The sequence below is a fragment of the Rattus rattus genome, chromosome 9, assembly GCF_011064425.1.
Source record: "Rattus rattus isolate New Zealand chromosome 9, Rrattus_CSIRO_v1, whole genome shotgun sequence".
Lineage (NCBI taxonomy): Eukaryota > Metazoa > Chordata > Mammalia > Rodentia > Muridae > Rattus > Rattus rattus.
Window position 1 is genome coordinate 64,505,171 of NC_046162.1, and position 27,457 is coordinate 64,532,627.

Here is a 27,457-nt window from a genome sequence, read left to right on the forward strand (position 1 = left end):
GTCACCCCTTGGCTTCCTGCAGTCATGCAACAGACACTGGTGGTGCAGTTATCCCTCCCCAGCAATGGTCTGACCCAACCATTGGTCCCCTCAGCCGAGACCTTTTCAGGCAGATGACCAGTGACCATGTTATGAATGAGAGGACAGAGCCTGTGTCCGTCTGGGGTGGTAGGAAGGCTCTGCCCACTCTGGGCCCCTGCAGGCTCTGTCACCTCATTTCCAGCCCTGCTGGAGGCTGGGCATGGATTGGATTGACTGCTCCAGGTTAATTGGCTCTCTCTCCCCTGCCAGCATGACGGATCCTGCCTGACATTTCCCCAGATAGTTAATTGATAGCCAAGTAATTTGTCATGGAGACCTCGTTATATGCCAAGTGGGTCCCCTAAGCTGTTAGCGGCTGTGCCCCAGAAATAAGATTGGCAAGTTAATAATGGAGCCTTAATCATACTGTTCCTTGTCAGTGGAGGATGAGGATGTCTGGGAGGTAGAAGGGCGTTTTCCTAAGGCCTCAGAGACCAAGCTGCATTAGGTCCCGCGGCTCAGGTCTCTTCATATCAGGTACTGGCCTTTGTGTCCTCACACAGGTACCCACTTTCTGAAACAGTCTTGTCTTCTAGTGACAAGTCCTCCTTCTCCCAAGATGAGCTAAGGCTCATGTTCCTGGTTCTGGCTGGGTTTTGATCTCTCTCGTGCTGCAGGACCCATGTTGTGGCTTTGGCTGAAACACCAACCCTGGAGTACCTGGGGCTTCTGCTGCAGCCACCTGGATAGAGGGTCTGGTCTGCCTGGGGTCACCAAACGGGGGAAGAAGTGTATGTGGGCTGCATGCCCTGGCATGGGAGAAGCCTCGTGGTGGAGTTAGAACCATGCCTGGACCACAGTGTCAGTCCAGAGGCTCAGCTCAGCCCCCTTGAGTCCTCGGGGCCCACTTCTGCTTTGCTTAGCTTCCATCGGAGGTCATCTGGAGTATGACTGTAACCAGGCTGGCCCTGCATGACCGCAGTCTGCTGCACCTCCTAGCTCCCTTTGGAGGAGAGAGAGTCAGAGGGAACAAGGATTGCCTAGAGCATGAATGCTTTAATGCAGTCCCTCAAGTTACGGGGACTCCCGACCATAACGTTATTCTTGTTCCTGTTTCGTAACTGTAAATTTCTCAACTGTTATGAATCACAACGTAAATATACGATATTCAGAACATCTGATATGCCACGCCTGCAGAACGGTCACGTGACCCCCCACAGGTTGCAAACCACTAAGCTAGAGGGAGAGGAGACCATACACAAGGCGTTGTTCTGACTGCTCCTGAGCCAGGGCCCTAGGGCGTGAGAGCCAAGGGAAGCAACAGAGCTTCAGACTGAACCTCTGCCCTATCCCTGGGGCCCTAGCCCTGGCTTCAGCCCCCGGGACAGCCCTTTGGAGCTGGACCATCTCCTCCATAGGACCTTGGAGACCCAGGTGTGGACGGCTTTCTGCACATTCTCTGGCACTGTGGGAAGGTGTTGGACCTTTATGAGGTGAGGCTTGGGTGAGACGTCAGAGAATTGATCCCGAAGGGGAACACAGGTCCCTGCTCCCTCACTCCCTTGCTTTCTGGCTGTCGTGAGACCAATCCTGGCTCCCGACTAAGGCATGTTGCCTCCTCAAAGGCTCCAAAGTTACTGGTACCCATGGCCACGAGCCAAAACAAACCTTTCTTTTCTTTAAGACCATTCTCTCCAGTGTTTTGTTATAGTTGTGAACGCTGATCAACTAAGGTGGCCTTGCTCTACATAACTGTCAGGGGAAGCTAGCTAACACTACAGGGCACCGCAAACACCTGGAATGATGTCTCTGTACCTTACCAGCAGCGCTCCCACCACTACAGGAGCTGTTTTTGTGTGCGTGGGTGAGGGATAGGGGGTCAAATCCATGCTAGGCAAACGCTTTACCTCTGAGCCACGCCCTAGCCTGCTGGTACAGGAACTCTCATAGTAGTTTATTTTAATTATTATTGTTTTATTTTTATTTTAAAGAGCCTCATTTTAGATTCTCCTGCTGTAACACCGCCAGGAACACTGGTTTCTGAGGCAGAAAGGATGGGCCCACAGCTCGAAGGGTCTTGTGCAGCAATAAAACAGAAACTGTGGTGAGATGGAGAATTGTATGGGGTGCTGACCCGAACCCCTAGGTCGTGATGAAAAATCCCCAAGTGTAGTAGGGCTACCTCTGGCAACCTGTGGTGGTGCATCAGCAAAAGGCGGCGGGGGTGGGATGGTCTGGGAGGAAGAATGCATGTGTGTCACTTATGTCTTTTGGCAAACAAACTACCTTGGACCAGAGACTTGCTATGGCTTGTGGTTTCTGAGGGACGGAAGACTGGGAGCAGATCGGTTAGGGGCTCTCCCTCAGGGTGTCAAGGAGTTACAATGATGATAGCCAGTGCTGCTGTCAGCCAAAGTCTGGAAAGGAAGAGCAGACATTTCCAAGATGGCATCCTCAGAGCAGAGGGAGAGACAGGGAGAGAGAGAGAGGGAGAGAGGGGAGGAAGAAGGGAGGGAAAGGGAGGGAGAGCCAGTCACACATGTTCTAGAGGCTGACACCGGGAATAGTCCCTGCTCGCCTTTGTCATCCTTCATCAGTCACACAAGTGACCCTAGTGTCGGGCAACTAGACAAATTTATGGGGGGTGGGGCGCTAGGCTTTCTTGGAGAACGGCTACCAGGGGTGCCAAGGAGTCAAGCTCACACATGGCCTTCTGATGCTAATGCTCCTGGAGTAGATGCATGTGGGGTGGGGTGGGGAGAATTAAATCACAGGTGCACAGAAGGTGAGCCAGCCCCTCCCTAGACAAGGCGCTTGTTAGGCCTAGAGGAAACAAGAGGTTGCACAAGTAAAACGAATGTAATTGTGATACCCTACTCAGTTGAGTGTCCTGTGTGCAAGGACACGTGTGGGAGTGCACGTGTGTGTGCACACTCATGGGTGCATGAGCAATGGCTAACATAGGAGAACAGAGGATGAATGGGCAGCATCAAGAAGTCAATCTGGGGGGGGTTGGAGATCTAGCTCAGTGGTAGAGCTTGCCTAGCAAGCGCAAGGCCCTGGGTTCGGTCCCCAGCTCCGGAAAAAAAAAAAAAAAAAAAAAAGAAGAAGTCAATCTGGTGGGGAGGGGAGGCTGGGGGGAGGGGAGGAGCAATGTTGGAGGTTCGGAGGTAAATACCAGGGGCAGGAGAGGTAGTTTCTCAGGTAAGAGCACTCAAGCAATTGGCTACTCTTGCAGAGTTCGGTTCCCAGCACTCGTGTCTGGTTCACAGCATGGCTCATGACAGTCTGCAATGCCAGTGTGAGGTCCTCTTTTTTTTTTTTTTTTTCTTTTTTTTTTTTTTTTCCGGAGCTGGGGACCCAACAGGGCCTTGCACTTGCTAGGCAAGTGCTCTACCACTGAGCTAAATCCCCAACCCCGAGGTCCTCTTCTTACTCCCCAGGTACTACAGTTATATGCACACACCACACACAGACGCACAAAAAAAAACCAATGCTTTTTAAAGAATGAAGTAAACAATCATATGCGAAAATAACAGTTTGCCTGTGAGAGGGGACTCGGCAAGGAGGTGCAAGCTTCTCACTGCAAGCCTTGCACAACCGTCTGACTCCCAGATAATGCGGGCTTTGACTGGAAAGCCACCATGAGTGAGATTTAAAGGGGGAAAAAACGAAACCAAAGCCGGGATGTCATTCACTTGGTCGTGTTTGTCCAGCAAGCACAGAGCCTTGGGTTTGATCCCTAGCACGGGTGTGGTGGCACTGACCTGTCGCCCCCACGGCTAGGAGGTGGGAGGAGGACCAGAGGCTCAAGGTCGTCAAACTTCAGCTGGACCTTGTTTGAAACAAAACAAGACCCAACCCAAGCCCATTCCCAGTTCTCCATGAGTGCCTCTGCCTGGAGTCAGGGCTCCTGCACTTTATCTTCCCCTTTCCCAGGAGCCCTTAAGGACCTGGTGCATCGGGCACCTGCTCTGTGCAGGGAATGGGAAGCAGAGTCCTACTCCATCACCGTTGCCACATCCATCTGACTACCTCTTGGGCCATTCATCTGCAAGTCAGTGGTGCCTCTATTCTGCGCCTCTGCGTTGAATGAATAATTTGGTAAAACTTCTTGCTGGACCTGGTCAGGGCAGTGCAGCAGGGATGCTGGGTTGGGCTGCTGTTGGGGTGGGTGATCCTCTACCTTATCATGCTGATGCTTGCCCCTCACCTTTGATACTAGATCTTGGGCTGACAAGTGGGTTGGGGGTGTGTTCCCCCTGGCACTGTCTGGGGGGGGGTGGTCCCGGCTGATGTTCTGCTGATTCTGGAGAGACTACACCCACCATCTCACTATTAAGGAAAGAGGCACCCAGAGGCAGAGTGACTTGGCCAGGCACACTCAGCATTCAAGAGGCTGGAGCTCTGTATAGATACAATCCCCAGGACACAACCCCAGACTTAGTCCTTCCAGGACTCTTCTGAGGAAGTAGGGCAATACTCCTGTGGCCTAAAAGCCAGGGGACAGCAAGTGACTCTGGTGAGTTGTTGAGGAAGGGTCAAAGTTCCCCAGCCTGACCTGCCTAGTATGTAGGAGCCATAATGGCTTGGGCCTCTCTCCTCAGGGTTGGCCACGGCCAGATCATAGCAGACCACTCCGGAACTGAGAAGAGTTAGGGGAGACAAGAGATGGAGAGAGAGGAGAAGCTAGGAGTCGTTGTAAGAGAAAGAGAAACTAAAGCATAAAAGAGTTGATATATTTGGGAGAGTGAGTAAAGAAAATAGGTTGAGAAACGATGGGGAACTGAGAAGGGTTAGAAGAGACAAGAGATGGAGAGAGAGAAGAAGCTAGGAGTCGTTGTGGGAGAAGGAGAAACTAAAGCATAAAAGAGTTGATATATTTGGGAGAGTGAGTAAAGAAAAGAGAGAGAGAGAGGAGAAGCAAGGAGTCGTTGTGGGAGAAGGAGAAGCTGGAGACCTGGTAAATAAAAGGTGCAAGGGATAGATGGTACCGGGCTTTGTATGTTTAACTGAGCAATTATATCCTACCAATTGGACCAAAGATTATTGTGTGGTGTGTTCTTTTGTGTAGGAGTCTCAGTATAAGAAAGTGTGTGGCTGGGCTATGTTTCTGCCCAAGATATCCAGCAGATATCTGGGGCAGTGAGGTGTGGAACCCTAGCAGGGTAAAAACACCAGTTGTATGCTCTTTTAAATAAGAGTTTCAGTATAAGAAAGTGTGTGGCTGGGCTGTGTTTCTGCCAAGATATCCAGCAGATATCTGGGGCAGTGAGGTGTGGAACCCTAGCAGGGAAAAACACCCTGAGGGAAAACATTCACCCCGTTTTCGTTTTTTTTACTTTTATTTTTATTTTTATTTTTATTTTTATTTATTTACAACAACAGACCACTCCAGCCCTGGCAGCAGCCCACCATTCCTGGTTGCCACCTGAGCAGGAAGTGGGAATGGCTGGGGTCCTGAGTGACACATCCGCTAGTTAGGTGAAGCCACCTTCTTCCAGTTGCTGCACGGGGGTGGGGATGCTGGGAAGGGGCACAGAAACTGCGGGTGAATATGAAAATCTATTTGGATCTGACTTGAATTATTAAGAGGTTCAAGAATATTCTTAGCTCTGGAGAGCTGTGGTCTGCTGAGATGGACATCACTGCGGCCCTATTTTTAAGGTTCTGCGGGAAGGAGCGGAGACGCCACTGCACTTAGGGCCCCCTGCCCTCAAGCACTGGTGTCTGGCCACCCCGACCCAGACTTGCCCACATTCCATGTTCTATCCACCCTGCTCCTTGAGTTTGCATCCCCTGGCCCTTGTACCCTATGACCCCAGACCCCTGTAGCAGCTCAGCCAGGTAAAATCTGGGCTGCCACGGCTCATCACTTGGAGTGGGGTTGGAGGGCTAGGGTCATCACTGATGTAGCAGGGGATCACAGCACTGGCCTGTATCCCAAGCATGCAGTGTCCCTGCAGGGTCCACATGCACTAAACTCTAGCATGTTTGAGGCACAGACCCAAAGCTCGACCGTGTCTGTCTCCCTGATAACTGCATGCTGTCCTGAGTCCCCACACCCCTGCTCCATCTGAAGGCCGGGCTAGAGCTCTACCTAATCCTGGTAGTGTCTGGGAGGGCCATGGCTAGTGGTTTGGGGACACGCAGGCAAGGCGTGCTCCTCTAAATTTGGGGGTCACATGTGGGTCCCCTGCAGGGAATCTGTGCTCTCACTGCTCCAGGTCATTCTGGAAGGCCACCAGGGAAACCACTACATATGGACTGTGGCTGGGCAAGGCTAGAGACAGGGGTTGCCAAAGGCAGGGCTCAAAGTAGGGCTATTTCTAGTGATTCAGGGGTAGAAAAAAAAATAGTAAGGCATTAAATTTAAGAATAATTCCTAAGATCCAGAAGAACTGGAAACTCAGCTACAAATGACCGCGTTCCACACACACTCCAACATGGGCAACAGACAAATGATGTGAAGAGGTGTTTGTCCCAATGCAGACAAATGGCCAGTGCACAGAGGTGCTGATGCCACCTGTCACTAGGAGAAGGCAAGCCAATGCCCATCAGGTCCTTTCCTACTCACTGCTGGCCAACTCCAAAGACACGGCGAGTGCTGGAAGGTGGGGACACGCTTTTGGGGTGCTGGGAGGGGCCGCTCCTGTGGGAAGCAGCTTGGTGCTGGGTTACCTATAACGTTAGGCATGGGTGCACTATAGGACGTCTTAGGTATGCGCCAGTGAGAAGTGGAGACAGTTACAAAGGTGCTCTTGATAGAGGCTCTGTAGGATGCACATGAGGGAGTTCAGGACTGGACAAACCAAATGCAGGAGACTGAGAGAAGTGGTGATGTGTGGAGTCCACCGAAGGAGTCGGCAAACACTCCGAAGGGCTGACAGGGTCTTGTGGGGAAGGGCGGGTACTAGAGGCTAAGAGTATGGGACTGTCTCTGGGACAGTGGAAATGCTGTGGGGCAGGCGTGGTAATGGTTGCCCAAGACGAATCTTCTTTTTGTTTGTGACAAAGCCTCAGGCCCATGTTCCTCAGGGTTGCCTTGAACCCAGGCCCAGCGATTCTCTAGTCTCAGGCTCCCCAGTAGCTGGGCCCACACACTCCACTGTGCAAAACTGAATTGTGAATAATCCAAAAGGCCAAAGAGTTGTAATTTAATAACTGATTTTCTTTCAGAACAAATTGCATAAAAATTGTCTATAAGCCCACTCTCAGGCTCTGGCCTGCGCCTCAGTATATGGGGAAATGGGTAGAGCTCTTGCAGCTTCTGGCTGTACCGGCTGCCTCAAGAGCTACTCTCCCTGGGAGGGAGTGTTGGGGGTGGGGCATGGCCACTCTGCCCATGAGGGGAGCCTGAGTGTTGGAAAGTGCCAAGCCGAGAGGTATCAGTGTGCTTGGTTCCGTGGGGTCTGACTCCTGTGTGTGTCCTGGGAAAAGGTCTCCTGTTGAGAGGTGAATGGATGAGACAGGGTGACCAGGCTGGGTCCCCAGCCACACTCTGGTGGCTCACAGGAGTGGGAGGAGCTGTCTGCTCAAGTGAGGCCTGGAAGGGGACTCTGTCCACACCTGTGAGGGTGTCCTTAAGGGCTGATCCCTGGCCTCTGGGGCCCCATTTCTCAGGATGCTGTGCGCCGGGCCCTGTGTGAAGCCCTCAGCTACCTCTCCTTTGGAGTCTGGCTGCATAGGGGGAGGGGCCTTACTCCCCACCTGACATCAAATTTGCCTGAGGTTCTAGCATTGTGGCTGAGCTTCAGTCGTTGCTTCTCCCCACCCCTAAATCCCCCTCCACAACTCTGGCTTGACAGGGCTCGAGAAGGGAGAAGTCTGCAAGTTAGGAAGGCAGATGGTGGGGCCAGCTGCAGGCCCTCCAGCTCTGGCTTCCACAGGAATGCTAGGGATCGTGAAGCGCACGTGTGTGTGTGTGTGTGTGTGTGTGTGTGTGTGTGTGTGTGTGTGTGTGTGTGTGTGCGCGAGTGTGTGTATGTGTGTGCATGCGTGTGCATGCGTGCTCCTGTGCACACATGCATAGCATGTTTGTGAGAGACCAGGGAGGGCGAGTGGGTGGATGTGGACACCCTGGTGGCCCTGGGGTTGCCTCCTCCTGCCCCACACCTCACTTACTTGGTGACAGGACCACGTGTGTATCTTCAGTATATCTGAAACTTGAACCCCCAGGGGTGGGGACAAGCTGCCAGCTCCATCAGAGACTGCAGCAGCAGACTTACCCCCAAGGGGTCTTGACAGTCACTGCGGTGGACTGGATCTACATGGGTCTGGGGATCATAGACCCACCCTTCCCCTTCCTCTATCACCGACCCTCAGCCCATCCAGACCACCATGGGTATTCACCCACCACCTGTCACCTCTCCTCCAGGGAGTCTGGGGACTAGGGTTCCGGCAGGGGTTGTGTCACAGGCCTGCCATCTGTGTCCCACCTCAGCTGCCACTCTGGTGAACCTAGAACGTGTGTGGGAGGACAGGGTACTTACTGCAGCCATGCTGTTGGCCTGCCTCAGTTGCCCCTTTAAGGCCACCCAGGGAAGAAGCCACCAGGCTAGAACAGACCCGCCTTCTTGGTGGGATGGGATTTTGACGCTCTCTCTGGTGAGAGGGTGGCAGGAAGAGGAGTGAGGAGCCAAGCCTGGGGCTTTCTCACCATGGGCCTCAACCGGCTTCCCATCTGGCACCCTCTGTGCAGCTGAGTCCCCAACGCCCACGCTCGAGCCTGCTCCAAGACTGAGGCTTTCCCACTGCAGGCCTCTCAAGCTCAGCAGCAGGCAGGCACCTTGGGGGCTGCAGCCTGGCTGTCCCCACGAATGACAAACAGTCTACTGTGGCTGGGGTGGTGAAGTCAGAATGACCCATGAGGAAAAGCCGTGAAGCCAGAACCAGGTCTGTATTGAGCAGAGGGGGAAGGGAAGAGCTGCAGGTGCTGGTACAGGCTGCCAGCCACAGGGCCTCTGGGCACCGAGGCCTGAAGTCCTTCATGTACTCTTGGTGCTTGTGTGTGCTTCCTGGTCTGGAGTGTGGTCCTGCTGGGGCGTGGTGACCACACTGACTAGCCAGTGATGGAGGAGGCTGGTAGCCACTGGCCCAAACTGGACGAAGCCTGCTGCATCCTCCTGGAGTTTCAGTCACTGTTGCCTCTGGGGTGTAGTGGTGAGGGTTCCCAGAGATCTTCTCAGGGTGGTGACTATACCCAGGCTGGAGAAGGAGGCCAGAGGTCTGGGCCTTCCTGACACCTAGTTCCCTCCAACTGCTGGTCCTTCTGCTCCTGGAAGCCTGGCTCAGGGTCTCTCAGGTCTGTGCTGGAGCTTCTGCCGCAGCACTCAGGAGGCCTGCCTTGATCTGCAGGTGCTCCTGGGCCTCCTGCGGGGCATGCATTTGGGCTCTGCTCCTTCTGGCTCCTGGTAATGACATCAAGAACAGGTGACATATGGGGCTGGGGATTTAGCTCAGTGGTAGAGCGCTTACCTAGGAAGCACAAGGCCCTGGGTTCGGTCCCCAGCTCCGAAAAAAAAAGAACCAAAAAAAAAAAAAAAAAAAAAAAAGAACAGGTGACATAAAAAGCCAGGGTGTGTCGGAAGTCCCCTTGCTCTCCAGGGGTCTCTCAAAGGCCTGATGAAGGGACAGCCTAGAGGGACAGGCAGACAGTCACAACTGAACATGTGTACTCTGCCCTCAGGGGTCCAAGTTCAGTTGTGAATCGGGGTAGGGGTCCAGCCGCCCATTCCCTCAGTTCTCAAACAGCGTAGCGGCCCAGGAACAGCCTCCAGCTACCATGGGAATGAGCATGAGAGGTGCAGTTCTAACTACTCATACACCACCCAAGTCAGGGCCTTTGTACTTGGGACTGAGGCACGACAGAGGCAGGGATCAAAACTGAAGCTGCCATAAGTTCCACGTTCCGCTGCAGATGCCCTGTGCCTTAGCTCCTTCACCTGTGAAATGGGATCACGGTACTTGCTTCTTGGCAAGACTTCCCTAAGGCCTGTTCTAGGAAAACCACTTTGTGTAAAGAGTCCATGCTAGCCCTGTGTCCCTAGCTGAGACTGAGACTGACTACAGACTCATGATCTCAGAGCTCGAAGGACGGAACTCCGATGATGGGGAGACAGGCACGGGAGGGAATGTGGTGAACAACACAACCGTATCTGACTCCAAAGATCATGTCCTTTCTGGGGAGACCTGGTCTGGACCTCTGGACAGATGAAGTGGACCAGAAAAGGCTAGGTGGCTGTACTGGGTGGTTTTATGGCAGCTTGGCCCAAGCTAAAGTCATTTGACAAGAGGGAACCTCAACCGAGAAAATGCCTCCACATGATCAGGCTGTCCGCAAGCCAGTAGGGCATTCTCTTAAGTAGTGATTGATGGGGGAGGGCCCAGCCCAGGGCGGGTGGTGCAATCCCTGGCTTGTGGTCCTGGGTTCTATAAGAAAACAGGCTGAGCAAGTCACAAGGAGCAAACCAGTAAGAAGCTCTCCTTCACAGTCTCTGCATCAGCTCCTTCCCCTCTCCCTGTGCTGCTTGAGTTCCTGTTCTGACTCCCTCCAGTGATGAATGGTGACGTAGAAGTTTAAGATAAACCCTTTCCTCCCCAACTTGCTTTTGATCATGGAGTTTCCTCACACCAATAGAAACCCTAACGAGGCTAGCAGCCATGTTTGGAGGTGGGCCTTAGGTCAGCTGAGCCATAGGAGTGGGGTTTCTTGAGAGTTCCTACTACATTTGAGATCTATTCTCCTCTGAGCGACCTCCTCCCTAAGTCTCCTACCAGGCCCAGCCTCACTCTGTGGCCCTAAGCTACAACCCTGCATCAAGGACAGGATGGGCTAACACACAGCCCATTGAGGGTATCCTTCCCACACTCACCTGTCCTTTCTCTGTGCAGGAGACTCCCCATGGTGTCCTAGAGTCCTCCGGATGTACTCTCGAGAGCGGATGTCAGCCTGAAGGATATACACAGCTGAAGCCAGGCCCTGGCATGCCTTCCCATCCCTAGCAGCCTAAAGCACATTATCACTTTCCAGGGCAGCCCCCATAGGCCCACCAGGTCCTTTGGGGATGTCAGTCCCACACAGTGTAACTGACAGAGATGCTGAGGCCCTTGGCGCTAAGGTGAATGGGCTGAAGGTCCTGGCTCCAGAGCTCCTGCTTTTCCAGGCTGCTCAGCCCTCTTCTCACAGACCAGGTGTCTGTCTTCTCTGGCTGTCCCTCTGATGGGCGTCAGCTGTGACACCTGTCCATCTCCAGAAAGTTTGATGAGTTACCATAATAACAAAGGGCTTGGGGACCACAGGTAGGGACACAGTGGGACTCAGATCTGAATATACGCCCTCCCCTCCACCACCTCTTAGGGCCTGGCCTCAGGAAGCCCCTGATCCATGCTCAGATGGGTTTAGCTTAGCTTTGGGATCACAAGACAGCTAATCCTGAAGACAGCTCATCTTCAGCTAAGAGAAGTAGGCCGTGGGCAGTGGGATGTCATGATGGGCAGGGCCTGAAACCAATAGCCCTACTGGCTGTACCAGGGTCTGGGTATTACCAGAGCAGAGGGAAGGAAGACCCTAGAGACAGGCACCAACCCCTTCTTGGAGAACTTTGGGGACATGGAACCGTTGGGAGGGCGCTCTGCTGAGGGGCCAGGGAAAAGAAGATAGGCCAAGAGCCACAGCCAGTCCTGCTGGGCAGGACAAAGCCTATTCCCTTCCTCCCTGCCAACCTGGGACCATCATGTGCTCGCTCTGCGTGTGCCCAGGGTTGGGCAGGCTCTCTTGTAACAGGCATGCTCTGGCTTCCAGTATTCAGGGTGCTTTGCAGGAGGCTGACCCCTTACTTGCTAAGACAGAAACTGCTATGACTCTGGGAAACACTATGGCTGAAAAAGCAGGTCTGGCTCTGCACTGCACTGGGCTGACAGTGCTAAGGGGGGTATCAGTGGCTTTCTCTCATTAGACCGCCAAGATGGAAGGGGAAAGGCCTTCTGGGGCTAGGGACGTGACTCACAGGCTGAGAGAGCACTGCCCCTGTAACCCAGTAACGCCCCAAGTGAGGACTAGGGTAAAGAGGGACTTTCCTCGGGGGAGAGGTTTGGGGGGCTGAGACAAGAGCTCACTCACTCATGGGCCACCTCTGGGCAGCCTCTCCAGGAGCTGGGCTGAGCATCACAGGAGGCACAGCCTGCTGCTGCCACCTGGAGGACATCCTGTGCAACTGCAGCTCTCCTGAGGGCTGAGTCTAGTCAGGCTCTGGGCAGAGTCCAGCCTGCAGCCCTTCTGCTGCATGGCCTCCTTCACACCTGCCAAAGACCCCACAGCCCACAGAGGGAATGGAGCTGTGGCCTGAAAAGCTGTCCCACAGCGGATGCAGACAGCAGCTGCTTTAAGCCCCTTGCTGGAAAGCCCTGGAACTGGGTGATACTGCCTCCCTGCTCTGGCTGAGTTGCTTGAATGCATCGAATGCCTCCTGAACCAGGGCTTTTCATGGTGCCTTTCCAGAACTTGGACTGTCCTACCCTCCTCTAAAGAGTGGCTTTTCCTGGGTCGTCAACCTAGGGGCCTCTGTTGGCCAGCACCATCATGCAACAGGTGATGCAGAAAGTGACCGGTGCATGCTGGGATCTCAGCTGCGTGTGCCTTCTTGTAGGGTGAGATGACTGGTTTATCAGTGTTGAGCCTCTGGGACCCTGAACAGCAGCTTAGGTAACACATGTCTGGCAGAGCCATGGTCCTAACTGGTGTCTTTGGCACCAGCACAAGTCCTCAATGTAGCCATAGAAAGACCCTATGAGAGCCTCTGACCAAGGGTTGTGCCCCACTGGTCCTCCCTCCAGGCTCTCTCGCCCAGGGCCTGGGGATCTGTCTTCAGATCCCTGCAGAGACCCACCCCAAGTGACATTGTGTGATGGTCTATATATGCTTGGCCCAGGGAGTGGAACTATTAGGAGGTGTGGCCTTGTTGGAGTAGGTGTGTCACTGTGGGCGTGGGCTTTGAGACCCTCATCCTAGCTGCCTGGAAGCCAGTATTCACTAGAAGCCTTCAGGTGAAGATGTAGGACTCTCAGCTCCTCCTGCACCATGTCTGCCTGGACGCTGCCATGCTCCCACTTTGATGATAATGGACTGCACCTCTGAACCTGTGAGCCAGCCCTAAATAAATGATTGCTGTTATAAGCATTCCCTTGGCCATGGTGTCTGTTCACAGCAATGAAAGGTAAACTAAGACAGACTAGGGGGCAGTGTCAGTACCCGGACCCCCGCTCCCACTTCCAGCCCCCATACCTGGCGTATAGGTTCTGGGATCCGGAACCTACAGCAGCGGTGGGTGAGACGCACAGCGACCTCCAGGCTTATTCTGTGGCCCACAGAGACATAGAGGGGCTTGGTGCTGTGGTCATGGCTCTTCAGGGCCTGTGGATGGAGGGAGGTCAAGTCTCAGGACTGAGGCTCTGAGGATGTCCTGGATGGCAGGAAGGAGTTCACACAGTACAAGGACTCTGGGATTGTTGGCCCTCAGGTATCTTCGGGTGACACATGGGGTGAAGGTAGCCAGAGGAGAGAGAATGTGACACAGCATACCCTGGTTGGTCTCAGGACATATAGGGAAAAGGGCCCAGCCCGCACAAAGTGCATGTGTGCATGAGCTGCCGTGAGCTGCCTTGTGCCAAGGCCCAGTAGGCCCCGAGTCTAGACAGGGCACAGCTTTCTGGCCACTCACCATTCCCAGGACAGTCCCAGAGTTGCCAATCAGAGGAAATGTGTCTCCCCCAGCCTGCAGGAGCACAATCTAGGAAAGAGAGAAAAAAAACTGTAAAAGCACCTTTTAAAAAAATGTATATTGCAGGAATGCTGGTGCACAGCTGTAGTCCCAGCCCCAGACAGGCAGAGGGCGGATCTCTGTGAGTTTGAGGCCAGACATGACAACACAGCAGAGACCTCCATCTTACAAGCTCACAAACGAATCCCAAGCGGCCACCGTCGCCTTCTCTGAGTAGGAGTCTCTTATTGGCCTGAAGTTCACCAACTGGCTTTTCTGCTTCCTGGTGCAGGGGACAAGCATGGCCACACTCAGGACTTGTTACACGGCCAGTGGGAATGAACCTCAGGTCTCTATGTGCGACACAAGCACTTTACTGACTGAGCCGTGCCTCACCCACTGTCCCTTCTGAAGGAGCTGAAGGCAAGCTTGATTCTTTTCAAGGTTATTTTCAAAACAGTGAGTGTGGATGTCTGTGGGGGATGTGCATGTGAGGGCAGGTGCTCAGCGCAGCCAGGGCCATCGGAGCGTGGAGCTGGAGTTACACGTGCTTGTCACTACCCAGCACAGGCGCTGGGAGCCCAGCTTGGGTTCTCTGCAAGAGCAGGACGCACTTTTAACTCTGGAGCCATCTCTCCAGCCCAGCAAACTTCATTTTAGAAGCCTAAGCAGCGATGAGAGGGCCTCGTTTGGTCAGGTTCCCCACCCCCACCCCTGGCAGAGGCCACACTGAGAATGCTGGTGACTGTGCTGAGGTCACTGCCATGAGGCTCCGTCCACCCTGTAACTGGGGCTTAGAAAAAGGGCTGTGGTTTGCCAAGGCCCAAGAGGCAGGCAGAGGACACACAGGTGACACTGGGCACAGCAGTCCATGTCTAGGCTGAAGCTGCCACCTCCTGAATGTGTCCTCTCCAGCTAGGGTTGTCACAAGTCAGCTCAGAGCCCTTGTCTTCTGGGTGGGGAGGGACCAGGACATCCATCCGTCAGACTGCCACACGTGGACCTGGGTCTTTCCACTCTGCCAGCTCAACAACTCACTCACTCTCTACACAGGCTCCTGGGAGCTAGGAAAGACATGGTCAGGTCTCTTGGAACTTGTCCCGAGGGATAAACATTAGGACAACGGCCTCCCTGGATGGGGATGGCGCATCCACACTGAGGATTCTGAGGTAGAAAATGGCTCAGTGAAAGTGGAGCAAGGGCCACAGCCAGGCACCGCAGTAAGCAGGGCCTGGCTGTGAACACCACAGAGGGAAGAAGGTGGCCGGCATGAGATGGAAGCCTGGAAAGCCTGTCCCCAGGAACGGGAGGACATGGCCCTGTGTTGGTGCTGTGCTGGCAGAGGCAAGGAAGTAGGGGAGGCAGGCATGGTGGGAGGGGCCCAGGCAGCTTCTGAGAGCTGAGAGCAACCGCTCTGAACTGCCCAGCAACAATTGGAAGGCAGTGCCCCGGAAAGGTGGGTCTGCTTCTGGGCAAGACACCAGGGATGTGAGGAGAGAGCCAGCAGGCCCAGCTGGATCTGAGGTGCCCAAAGAGGTGGCCAAGCCATGGGCCCCAGGGATAACACAGGTACACATGAGTCACAGGGAGTTCCAAAGCCCCCTCACCTTCTCCTTGTGCGAAGCATTGTTCTCCAGTCCTTCTACCTGCAGGAGCTTCTTGGCCACCCCGACACAGGGCAGCTCGGTAAGGACGCCAAGGTGGCAGGCTACCCCAAAGCCTGTGAGGGAGCAAAGGGAGAGAGTTGGGTGGTGGGCATGGGTCAGGGAACCAACCACAACCTCTCATCTACAGACACAGACTCTTGGGCCAAACTGACCGGGGCCCTCTGTCCTGACAGCACCAGTGTTAAGGAGGGTGTAGGAAGCCTCCTCCTCCGACAGCATGGGTGAACTGAGGCACATACATCCTCGTGACCCTTCACCCCCTTCTATCTGTTGCTGTCCTCAGGCCTCTGCACCTGCCCCCTGTGGTCTGTGCTTTCTGTCAGGGCACCTGGATTGCAATGGCTGGCAACACACACCTAGGAGTGGCCTGCTGACCCAGAACTGCTGTCCTGATTAGCGTGTGTCTATCCTTTGGCTCCAGACCCACGGTTTCTAGCCAGACCTGTCATTCCTGATGGCTACAAAGGCCAATACCTCCCTCATGCCCTACATGTGAGTGTCATTGTAGGACACAGTGCCCCGGCATGCACGGGGGCAAAGCCTGCCGGGTAGCTCAGGGCCAGTGTAGGAATGGAGGTAACCTGAGTTCAGCCCCTCAACTCTTTAGTCATCAGGTGGGTCAGCCTAGATGAGGTACTGGGGATGGGCCAGTGTGGGTACCGTGGGAGGCAAGAGGGTACAAAGAGGTAGGGTGAGAGGAGGGCCTCTTCTGGGTGGAAAACATTCTACTCTCCCATGGCCCCCATCTGACTCTTTTAGGAGGATTACCTCGTTGGTGAAGCACCCCGTTTCCATCCACAAGAAGGACCTACAGAGCCACAGGGGAGTCAGTCAGCTGGGCTGTCCTGGGGCAGCAAGAAGGGGGGATGGCAACAGGGGTCTTATTTTTTGAAAATTTTATCCCCTTCCTTCTATGGGTGGCAGTGGCCTGAGGGGACCTTCCCTCCCTAAGCACAAGCAGAGGGGTTCTCCTCACTTAGGAGGCACCTACCTGGGGCATGAGGTCTGGTTCCTTCTCTTGTAGCCGCTGTACCAACTCCACCAGGAAAGGTACCTCTCGGAAGGCCAGGAAGCCTGACACATAGGGGGCCTTCAGGCCAACCATGCGGCTGTCCTCATACACCACCTGACAGCAAGGTCACAGATGCAGGTCAGATGTTGGCTGCAACCACTGTTCCATTTCATTCCTCTACCTCCCACCCATGGCTTCCACCTGTGGCCAGGGAGAGCCCAGGGTTTGAAAGACAGGGCGAAATGATCTGTCTGCACGTGGGTGCTGGAGAGTCAACTTAAATTTCACCTTATAGGTGCTTGCACAGGACCTGTGTGGATGAGCTCCCCCAAGACCTAGTGGACAGGGAATACCCTTAGGGCCTGGTGTGCATGAGGATCAGCATCGCCCCTTCCCCAATCCCATCTCTTTCAGGAGCTTGGCTGAGGTGATTGCTAGCCTCAGGCCAACCTACTCCTTGTATTCCTGGCTCACTCCTTGTCAGTGCGAGCTGACCACCTGCAGGGATGCTGAAGGCCAGAGTAGAAGACCCTGGGTGAGTGTGCTGTGATTCTGACAGCGCTGAATGTACCTCAGAAGAACCGTGGGGGAAAGGCTAGACAAGCAGGACAGGGTTCTGAGATCTTCAAACATTTTGGAGATGGGCAGGAATGCCTTTAGAGCCAGGCAAGCAAGCTGTAAGAACAGAGCCCCAAAGAATGGGGAAACTCAGGAGAGCTCAGGACAGTAGGCCTTGTGCATTCTGTGAGGAGGCATGGAGGAAGTACGGGGTCAGACGGCTTCCAGAGGAGTAGGGGACAACCCGGGCCTTTCTTAGGTCTTCTCTAGCAAAAAGACTAGTTTTCAAACTAAAAGCACCTTATCACTTGAAGATGGCTGGCTTGCCAACTAAGTACTACGGTGCTTAAGGTAGGGCTCTGCACACACAGCACAGGGTCGTGACTAGGTCTTCACCAGCCTCTGACATGTTGTGCAGACCCACTCCTTCCATGTCCATGTTCTCCAGAACCTCCCCCACCCAGGCTCTTGATGGAGCTTCCAGACCACAATTCCCAAGGGGACCCGAGGCTGGATCTGTACCTAAGTGCACCTAGAGAACTGGCTACTGGGTGCTGGGGCGCGGCCTGCTAACACTTTCACGAAAGAGTTAGGAGGAAACTTCGCAAGGCTGCAATGACTCTAGTGAGGCGTTACTCAGAATCTGACTCAGACAGCAAAAGCCGGAGACCACTACAGACAGTGCAACTGATCCAAGGCAGTGCTGTAGATCCCAGGCCCAACTGAGAGACACACCCACAACATAGCTCTTGCCCTGAGGCTTGGGGACCACTGAGAACAGCCGGTGCTGAGACTGAAGGAGCCAGACGAACATGTTTGCCATGTGACTGTGTCTCCTAGGGATTTCAGAAGCTGCAGCCATGAATTGCCACCAACATGACTGCCTAAATAACCTGGATGTGGATTACACCAACTGATAGGGACAGGGGAGAGCTCGGAAGGCCTCAGACCGGGACAAAGGACTACAGGCCACTGAGGAATGCTGGGAGCAGGAAGGTAGTCTGCCCTGGGGGAAGAGCAAACCTCTTTGGTTAACCAATGGCCAACTCTGAAATCACGCACATACAAGTAACCTTCCACAGGGAGCAGGGAGGAGGCAAATGGGGGAGCTTGCAGGGTGTGAAGGGAAAGGGGAAGGTTTGTAATTATGTTGTAATATCAAAAAAATAATTAAGGAAAATGCTTGCAGTGTCTTAAGCTCAACTTACACAGGTGTGCATGGACCTGAGGTTCATGGACCCACAAGAATCTTATTACACCAGTAATGATTGCTGGATGACTGTTTAGTTGTGTAGGTTTCGGTATGAGGGCAGAGATGGATGCTGCGGACGGCATCACTAGGGACCCCCAGCAAACCAGGCAGCGTAAGTCGCTGTGGCCTTCAGGATAGAACAAACAGGAAGCAGCCGACTGTAGGAGGGCAGGGAAGACTCCTTCCTTCTAGGTGCTGCTGCCAGGACAGCACTCATGAGGAAACCTCAGACAGAGAAGTCTCTTCTTCACATGGAAAAGGACGCACTTGGTACAGATGGTCAGCTATGGGAGGAGCTAGCCCATAAGGCTGCCATCTGTCAAGGACACCGAGGAAAGAATTCCTGACTGCCTAAAGGTGGACCACTCATTCTCCAAGCAAGGCCAGCTTATGGGGAATCTGCTGTGGGAGGTGGGTTCTCTGGTAAACGGGCGGTGGCTCTGGAACGGTAGTGAACAGCTTTGCTGTGACTCACGTTACAGTTTACAAAACCCAAGAGTGTGTAACCCAGTGAGGCTGCTGTTCCCACCGGCGCTATGATCGAATTTTACATAGTTTGTTTATTGTATGAGTGTCCGTCTGCCTGTCTGTAAACACACCAAACGTGTGTGCCCATGGCGGCAGACGAGAGCCACGGGGTTCCCCAGAGCTACGTTACAGAAGGCCGTAAGATGCCATGTGGGGCTGAGCACTGAACCCCGAACATCCCCTCCATCTTAACTGAGCACAGAACATCCCCTCCGTCCCACAAACTAGCCAAGCCATGACCCCAGTTACAGTTACATGTGGTGCAGAGCACTGAACCCCGCCAGCGCTCGTAACTGAGCATAGAACATCCCCTCCGTCCCACAAACCAGCCAAGCCCTAGACCCCAGTCACACCCTCTCCAGACCTGCGCAGCTTTAGTGTGATGACTTTGGTTTCTAAGAGGGGTTGGAGAGATAGCTTAACGGTTAAGAGCACTGACTGCTCTTCCACAGGATCTGGGTTCAATTCCCAGTACCTGCATGGAGGCTGACAACCACAGCTGTCTATAATTCTTGTCCAGGAAATCAAAATCCTCTTCTGGTCTCCATGGACACCAGTCATGCACACAGTGCACAGACATACAGGTAGACAAAATCCACGTAAAAATAATTTTTACAAGTCACTGTGAGGACATTTTCAGAGAGGTTCAACGCAAGAGAACAGATCCACCCTGAATGTGGGCGGCACCATTCCATGGGCTGGGGTCCAGGACTAAATAAAAGGAGAGAGCTCTGAGCACTAGTGCTCCATTTCCTGTGCTCTCTGGTCTGCTGGGATGTGAGCAAACATGCTCGCCTGCAGCCACGCCTTCCCTGCTGCACCCTCGAGCCATGCGCAGAATCAATCCTTCATGTGTGAGTAGCTAATGTGCTCATAAACCACAGCTCTACTGCCTTTAGGAGCCTGCCTCTGCAATCTGTGTCTTTAAACACACCCCCAGGCGCGCTGCAGTCGGGCGACTGGGAACCAATGGGCCACACTCTTCCAAAATTCTTTCCTGACTTAAAGACTACAAGAAGCAAATGCTAACCGAACGGGCAGGCACAGCTGCTCTGCTTGGTGCGAGGCTAAGACACAACTGTGGTCTACCCCCCCCCCCAAGAACCCTCAGTGGGGGGTGGGGAGGGAAGATGGCTCACTGCCCCGGAGGTTTCACATGGCTGAGGAATGTTATGACAGCAGGCACACTAAACAGGGCTTAAAGCCACATGCCGGGGTGTCTGAGGTTGCTCAGGGGAAAAGCTGGAAGATGGCTTCTGTGCCAGTTGCTTCCTATACGACTTTTTTTTTTTTTTAAAGATAGGGTTTCTCTGTGTAGCAGTGGCCGTCCTGGAACTCACTCTGTACATAAGACTGGCCTCAAACTCAGAGATCTGCCTGCCTCTTCTTCCTGAGTGCTGGGATTAAAGGTGCGTGAACCACCTCAAGGCCTTCCTATATGACTCTTAGGAGCTGGCATTCACACCACCACGTTCTGGTTACCTTTCTGTTGCTGTGATAAAATACTCAGACCCGAAGCAACTTGGGGAGAGAAGGGTTCATGTAACTTACACCTTCAAGTCACAGTCCACCATTAAGTCAGTGGGAACTCAGGCAGGAACCGAGGCGAAACCATGGAGTAACACTGCTCATTGCCTCACTGAGCTAGCTCTCTCATATAGCCCAGGCCCACCGGCCTAGGGACACTGATGCCCAGAGGGGGCTGGGCCCTCTCATCTCAATAATCAATCAGGACAATCACTCACAGACACAGCCACAGGCCAATCTGAGGGCCATTCTTCTATTGACCTCCCTCTTTCAAGGTGATGCTAGATTGGGTCAGGTTGACAATAGAAACTAACTAGGGCAATCTTTCTCACTAGGTCAGAGGAAACAGGAGAAAGGGTAGCGTGGGGAGCAGGAGACCCAGGGTGTCCACAGGAGTCACTGTCTCTTCCCTTACCTATCACATATCATAGTGAATGCCCAGGAAACCGTAAGAACATGAGCCCCGCTTCCTACCACATACCTACCTCTGAGCACAGGAGGCCTTTTGCATTTGTGTTGAACTGGAACTGAAAGGGGCCGTGTGGGCAAGGCACGAAGCCACAGAGGCAGGAAGGCTTTTGGAGGAGTGGTGATGGGAAGTGCTAAGGTTGGGGAGCAGCCAAAGCTCGCTGAGCTGCTGACTGCAGAGAGGCCACAGGCAGACTGATCGTGTGTGCACGTTATCTATTTAGAGAGGATCTCGGTGTCTTACATCTACAAGGGCAAGGCATGGTTCCTGGCATGAGGATTTACATTCTGGGGAGAGAGACGGGCTAAGTTCATTTGGTAGGACAAAGGAGAGGGCAAAGGGTTGCTATGGTCTTTAAATTCACATGCTGGCATCTTTACATACAAGGTGATTGCATTAAGAAGTGGGTGGCATCTCTGTGGTGACTAAGTCACATGTGAGGACACAGGAAAGTGTAACAGGTCCACAGACGTTAGCACAGCTGACTCCATGAAGAAAACACCCTTTAGGCTGTAAAACTCGGCATGTGAACAGCACCGAATGCCACAATTAAAACAAAGGCCTAATCCATCAATGTCCACATAGTTTTAGGAACGTTTCAAAATGAACTAACCCTGCTTTTTAACTTCTGTAGCTCCACTCTGACTCTTCTTGCTAACTGAAGTATATCAACCCAGAACATTGTTTTTGTGCTTAAAAGCTCATGCTGAGAAAGGCTCATTGCTATACTGGGACCCCAACACCCAGTGTAGAGGCCAGGCGCCTAATACTGTCTACTGGCTTAAACCCATGTCCGAGCAGTCTTTCTCTGGTGAATACCCCACAACCGTAGAACCCAGAGAAGGGCTTGTCCGTATCTGAAAGTCTCAGAGCCTCACAATCTCATCCTATTACCTGATCTTGAACCTCCCAGGTTACACAGCTCTGAGGAATACTCGTGTACAGGTGACCCAGCCTGAGGCGTTTTGTTCCATCTGACCACAGAGACTGGAAAAGGATGCTGAGAGACATCCGTCTGGTCTGGTGGTGTGGAGACGGCTCACTAGATTAAGTAATGACTAAAGTGGGCTCTACAGGATGCCGGAGCCAAACAGGCGAGGACCACTCTAGGAGAGGTGTGCCTACAAAGAAGGGCCATCAGACCCATTTGAAGGACTTGAAGCTCTGAAGAGTAGTGTTTAGGGAGTGCTGACCGCAGTGGTGGAAGGTGAACCATCAGGTCCATCCAAGCAGGCAACAGAGACCCAGAGGCCTCTAAGTCACATTAACAAGTGTCAACTTCATTAACCAGAGATCATGGGAAGGGGATCGAAGTGTTTTGTTGTTTTAAGACAGGATCTCGTGGAGCCCAGGCTGGGATTAGCTTTGCTCCTCTTGCAGTTGCTCTCAAGTGCTGCGATTACAGGGCTATGCACTGCCACGCCAAGCAGGAGGCTTTAAGAGGCCTGTGATTAGATCATGCCTGCTTTGTACGAAAACTGCCCTCTTATCCATGGAGGCAAAGAACAGCACTTGAGGTGGGGGATGGGGGTGGGGGTGGGGCTGTGAGGAATCAGATAAGCAGCCTACAGAAGGGGTGACTGTGGCACATGTGCAAGAGACAGAGGGGAAGCCCTGAAGAGTAGGCATGGAATTGGGAGGAAGACTGGGGAGTACTGTGCAGGAGGAGAATATGAATAAAGTTTAATAGTAAACACTATGAAAAAAAAATTTTTTTTGGTTTTTCAAGACAGGGTTTCCCTGTGTAGCTTTCTGTCCTGGAAATAACTTTGCAGACCAGGCTGGCTTTGAGCTCTCAGAGATCTTACCTGTCTCTGCTTTCCAAGTGCCGGGATTAAAAGGTGAGTGCAACCACGTCTGGCTGAAAAACATTTTTTTTTATTTTACCTCAAAAAATTAAAAATAACTTTAAAAATGGCGCTAGTGTGAGACAAGATGGGAATCAGGAGGTCTGGGAAGGTAGAAACATTCTGCTTGTGAAACCTGTGGTGTGTTTTGTATGCCATTGGCGTGAGCAACACAAGATGACAATCATAGTCCCAGAGAAGTGCACCACAAAAGCCATGTAGGAAGTGGAAGGTCCTTCCTTCCTTCCCTAGGCTATAGCTGCGACAGTAAAATGTCCCACAGGAGCTGTCCAAAATGGCGGCTCCAGTCAAAATGGAAGCATGGTGACACCTCCCCAGCCCACACCACCACAGGAGCTGTCCATGGTGTCACACTTCCTCTCCCTCCTGGTAGGACCTGCCCCAGGAGCTGTCCGTGGTGGCAGCGCCTTTCCTGTTTCAGCGTACTGCTGTCATGAGGAGCTGTCAACAGTGGCAGCACCTCCTCTCCAGCCTCCCCCAAGGCAGCATCAGAGATGGCGCCTCAGCAAAGGCTGGCTTCCACCAGGAAGGATTTCCCAGCCACCCTAACCTATGGGCCCTAATACAGGGAAAAGGAGGTGAGAACACCTACTAATCTCTGAACAGGAAAGCACATCCCAAGCTCAGGACGTGGAATCCCACAAGTTCTCACTCTGGAAATCTCTGCCCTGAGAAGCTCTGCCCACTCAGAAGTTCTATAAAAGCACTGACCCTTTGTTCAGTTTCCTGCTGTCCACTTTCAAGAGCTGAGGGCAGCCATCCATGGATTGGTCCCTCTTTCTCCTGAATTCTTCCCTCCAGTAAATCTCTTTCATAAGATTTCCTGCCTGATGTAATTCTCCAGACAGAAAAAAACAAGAAGAAAAGAAATGAAGAGAAGGAGCAGGGCTGAGGCTCCTGAGTTCCTCAGCTCAGCTGGGGATACTCTCCCCCTGGAAGCTGCAATGCCTCTGAGGCTTCCTCTCAGAGCTGTGGGGTTCCTGGGCCCCCCATGTCACTTGACACCCTTTCACTGGGACACTTTCTTCCCTCAGTACTTTGAGCTCCCAGGGCTTTCGAGTCCCAGGTTACCCTCCCATCCGATCAGAAACACACCAACCGGACCTGGAATTGTCTGTTGATATTTAAAAAAAATACTTTTAATTACCCATTTGTGTAGATATATGTAGACTTGTGGGGGTTTATGTAGACCACATGCATGCCCGCACTCCCTCAGCGTTTTGCTTTTAAAAAATTTCCTTCAAAGACATTCCAACCTGTTAAATTCTACAAATGAGGTGGAAGTGTATCATGTTCCAGGGCCTAAGTTGGCTTCCTAGCATCAAAAAGAAAAAACTTACATACACACACACACACACACACACACACACACACACACACACACACACACGTATGTACATACACAGAGGGAAGTATTTAAAAAAAAGTAAATTTTACAAAATTGTACCCCGACTCTGCCTACGATCAAACTGCACAGGGCTCAACATCCCACCCGGGTTACCTTGAGCTCTGGATAGCTCAGCACTACCAGGGAAGCGCAGGCCCGGACACTGTCCCCTTTCACGAAGGACACATCCACGCCCCCAACTTTCTGCAAGCCCGAGAAGCTGGGGTCCCGTTGCCATGCCTCCGTGTCCCGATCCACCACGCGCGATTTCAGCCGGGCTTGTTCTCTAACAGGACACGAACATCAAACGGGTTCAGGTCCCATGGGGACGGCGCGACCCTCGGGGCGTCCTTCCTCCCAACTAACCCTCTCTGCTTTTTGCCCATCAAGCCACAATTAAAAAAAAGCGCCAGGGGATGTGATCCCCGGTACCGGAAACGAGGACCACGCCCACAAAGGCAGGCTGCAACTTCCGGCAGCTGGCGGCCTGGATCAGGCCTGCGCTGCAGCACCGAGGTTAAGTTTCCCCGCCGCCATAGGGGCTGTGAGGTAGGAAGGTTACTGGAAAAGGCTACCCCCTTGGCTACTGCACGACCCCGACCCCATTACCCTTTCCAGAGCGACAGGGTTTCCTCTGGTGGCCATTCTGTGGCCGTGTGAGCCATGGTTAGGGCCTCGACGCTTTGAGGACGTCACTTCCGGAGCGCCCACTCCAAGACGCTAGCCTTCGACGCTGCGTCCCTCCATTTCAGCTGATGTCGCTGCCACCAGGGGCCGCTGTCACGACAGTGCTGGGCGTCAAACACTGGCTTCTTCCCGCAGTACTCTCTCAAATGCTGGCATCCCCTGTCCTGTAGGTGGGTTCACTCGGGTTTTGGAAAAGCGAGCCCCGCTCTGAGCCTTACCCGGCGTCCCCAGCCCTCTCAGGCAGCCTTGGCCCCGCTCTGTAAAGATTGGCCAGCAGTTGGATCCCTTGCACACCCTGAGCCTTGGGGCCACACGGTTCCACTACTGCAGATTCTGTAGCTCCGAAGACAGGTTCGAGTCCACACATCGACTAAATTGCGTGTGGGCGCGCTTGCCGCGCAGAAAACCTCTCTCTAAACTTGAGATACCTTTGTAGCATAGATTCTTCAGTTGCACCTATTGTGAGAAATCCTCAGTCCGAAATGACAACTCAAAAACCAGTGAAGGCGAGGGTCCTGGGTGTGGTGGCACATTCCACTAATTCGTTTGAGGCAAGTGGATCCCTGAATATGAGGCCAGCCTGGATTACAGTAACTGAGTTCTAAGAAAACCAGGGCTACACGGAGAAACCCCATTTCGAAAAAATATAAAGGATCCTGCAGACCAGGGTGTGTGTGTGTGTGTGTGTGTGTGTGTGTGTGTGTGTGTGTAAGTCAGGATTCTCTAGAGGAAAAGAACCAATAGAAAAATATATGAAAGGCGATTTAGAGTTTGCCATCCAAGGTGAGGGCAAGCAGGCAAAACCAAAAGCTTCTTTCTTCCGTATCTTTTTGTACAGGTTGTCACCAGAAGGTGTCCCTTAGATATAGGGCAGGTGTCTGGACCCTTGGGTTTTAGTTCATTAAGTCAAGTCCTCAAACAAGATTAGCCACCATAGGGTGTCGACCCTAAACAAAACCCAAAGTTGGCTAATGCCCAATGATTTGGTGCAGAACTGTAGTTTTTGTATTCTTAATCGCATTTGTCTGCCCCATAAAATGCCCATCCTGTCCATTTACGCCCCAGGGCCTCACTTGTCTATTGTGTATCCTTCCCTCTCCTTGATTTGAGCTCAGCAGACTGTAGTTTGATTTTCTTAAAGATTTGTTTTTTTTTTTTCTTTTCTTTTTTTCGGAGCTGGGGACCAAACCCAGGGCCTTGTGCTTGCTAGGCAAGTGCTCTACCACTGAGCTAAACCCCCAACCCCGGAGATTTGTTTTTATTCTGTATGTCTGTGTAACCAGTGCAGACATACACAATGGAGACCAGAAGAGTTAGATTCCCCTGGAACTGGAGTTACAGGGGCCTGTGAGCCTCCTGACCTGGGTGCTAGGAACTGAACTTGGGCCCTCTGAAACAGCAGCACACACTTGACAGTTGTTGAACCAGCTCCCCAGCTCAAGATTGTAGGCCTTTGTTTGGTTCTCCCTTAAATCAAAAGAGCCTAGGCAAGCAGGTACCATCTGGAAGGACTGGGGTTTACAACCTCTTGCTTTTTTCTGATCTGGTAAACTTACGTGTATCTAACGTACCTTCTTTGGTGTTAGAAATAGGTGGTTCATGGTTTATTTCTTGGACCAGTAGTTCCTCGGGGCTCTCTTCCTTCTGAGTTCTGGTGAATGCTGACACTGAGCCCAGAACAAGAAGATGTGAGAGTATGTACAACTGTGTTGTGCTGCTGTGTGGGAAAACCACAAATAAATAAGGGAAGAGGACTTTGAACTGGAGGTGGGGATGGCCTGTGTGAGACTTAGGAGACATGAGAGTTGTCCCACAGCTCCCTGAAGGACTTTGGCCCTTACTGGTTACTGTGGGGTGGATTGTCATTTTCTTCAGTGGTGCCATGCTCATGCAAGCAGCTTTATTAAACTCAGTGGGACACACACACACACACACACACACACACACACACACACACACACACACACACACACACACACACACACACAGGGAAGTAGGAGAACCCTTGGTGGATGAGTGGTTTCAGTAGGTGAGGAAGGGGATAGATGAGGTAATGGGGATGGAAATGAGTAGAATCCATCATCGTCCATGCAAAGGACAAAGAAGAAAGAATATGAGTGAGACAGGCAGAGGGAGCAAAGGTATAACTGTCCCAAGGTGGGAGTGCGGTGAGTGTGGTGAATGAATGTGGTGTGTGAGTTCAGTGAGTGTGTAAGTGCAGAGGAGTGTCAGCATTAGCTAAGGTTGAAGTAGCAATTGGCTTACAGTCCTAGGAGAATTGAGAGAAGTGTATAGCTACGTCATGCATATGCATTTCAAGAGGAAAATATAAAAGTCTAGATTAGACCAAACTAGAGCGTGTGGTTTGGGAAAGGTTTCCTGGAACACAGCTGACAGGACTTGAAAGCCAGCAGGTTTTCCATTGAGGTTTTCCAGTGCTCACTGTGTACCAGCCACTGTGCTGTCACTTATCTGCCCTGTGTTATTTCACCACAGATCGGCAAGGCATTTTGCAGAGGAAAAACCTGAAGTTTAAAGAGATCACATGGCCAGCTTTAGTCATCAAGCCTGCAGACAAGAGAGGAAACACCCCGTGCTCTTCCTCATCTTTGCCTCGATGGCTCTGAGACATTCTGGGTGTGCCGTGCCAGAGTGAGAGGTGAGAGTTGCCAGCATTGCTCTCAGGAGAAAGATGCTTTCCTCATGTTCGTTGTCCAGTTGCAT

At 52.6% G+C, this 27,457-nt stretch overlaps 1 protein-coding gene across 3 annotated transcripts; it reads right to left on the reverse strand.

The window, feature by feature from the left end:
* Positions 1-8,894: 8,894 nt before the first annotated feature.
* On the reverse strand, positions 8,895-24,878 carry Endov (endonuclease V). 3 transcript variants are annotated; one of them, XM_032913383.1, is made up of 10 exons: positions 24,656-24,878; positions 24,161-24,332; positions 16,437-16,571; positions 16,214-16,253; positions 15,386-15,498; positions 13,740-13,808; positions 13,304-13,432; positions 10,896-10,972; positions 9,587-9,658; positions 8,895-9,458 (listed from the first exon to the last, which is right to left on the reverse strand). In XM_032913383.1, the coding sequence occupies exons 1-10, from the start codon at positions 24,709-24,711 to the stop codon at positions 9,218-9,220; spliced, it is 1,104 nt and encodes a 367-aa protein (XP_032769274.1). In that variant the 5' UTR covers positions 24,712-24,878; the 3' UTR covers positions 8,895-9,217. The 3 variants fall into 3 exon arrangements, with proteins under 3 accessions (XP_032769274.1, XP_032769276.1, XP_032769275.1); XM_032913385.1 differs by lacking the exon at positions 24,161-24,332 and having other exon boundaries at positions 24,656-24,758; XM_032913384.1 differs by lacking the exon at positions 9,587-9,658 and having other exon boundaries at positions 8,895-9,431; positions 24,656-24,753.
* Positions 24,879-27,457: the final 2,579 nt, after the last annotated feature.

Bases quoted from the DNA above. Each gene is read 5' to 3' on its own strand.
- Endov (XM_032913383.1), bottom strand. From the start codon at position 24,711: ATGGCTCACACGGCCACAGAATGGCCACCAGAGGAAACCCTGTCGCTC. The intron at 15,499-16,213 runs GTAATCCTCCTA...GCTCCCTCACAG, and splicing joins CGGGGTGCTTCACCAACGAG to GCTTTGGGGTAGCCTGCCAC. The intron at 9,659-10,895 runs GTGAGTGTGGGA...CTGTCCCTCTAG, and splicing joins CCTGCACAGAGAAAGGACAG to GCTGTCCCTTCATCAGGCCT.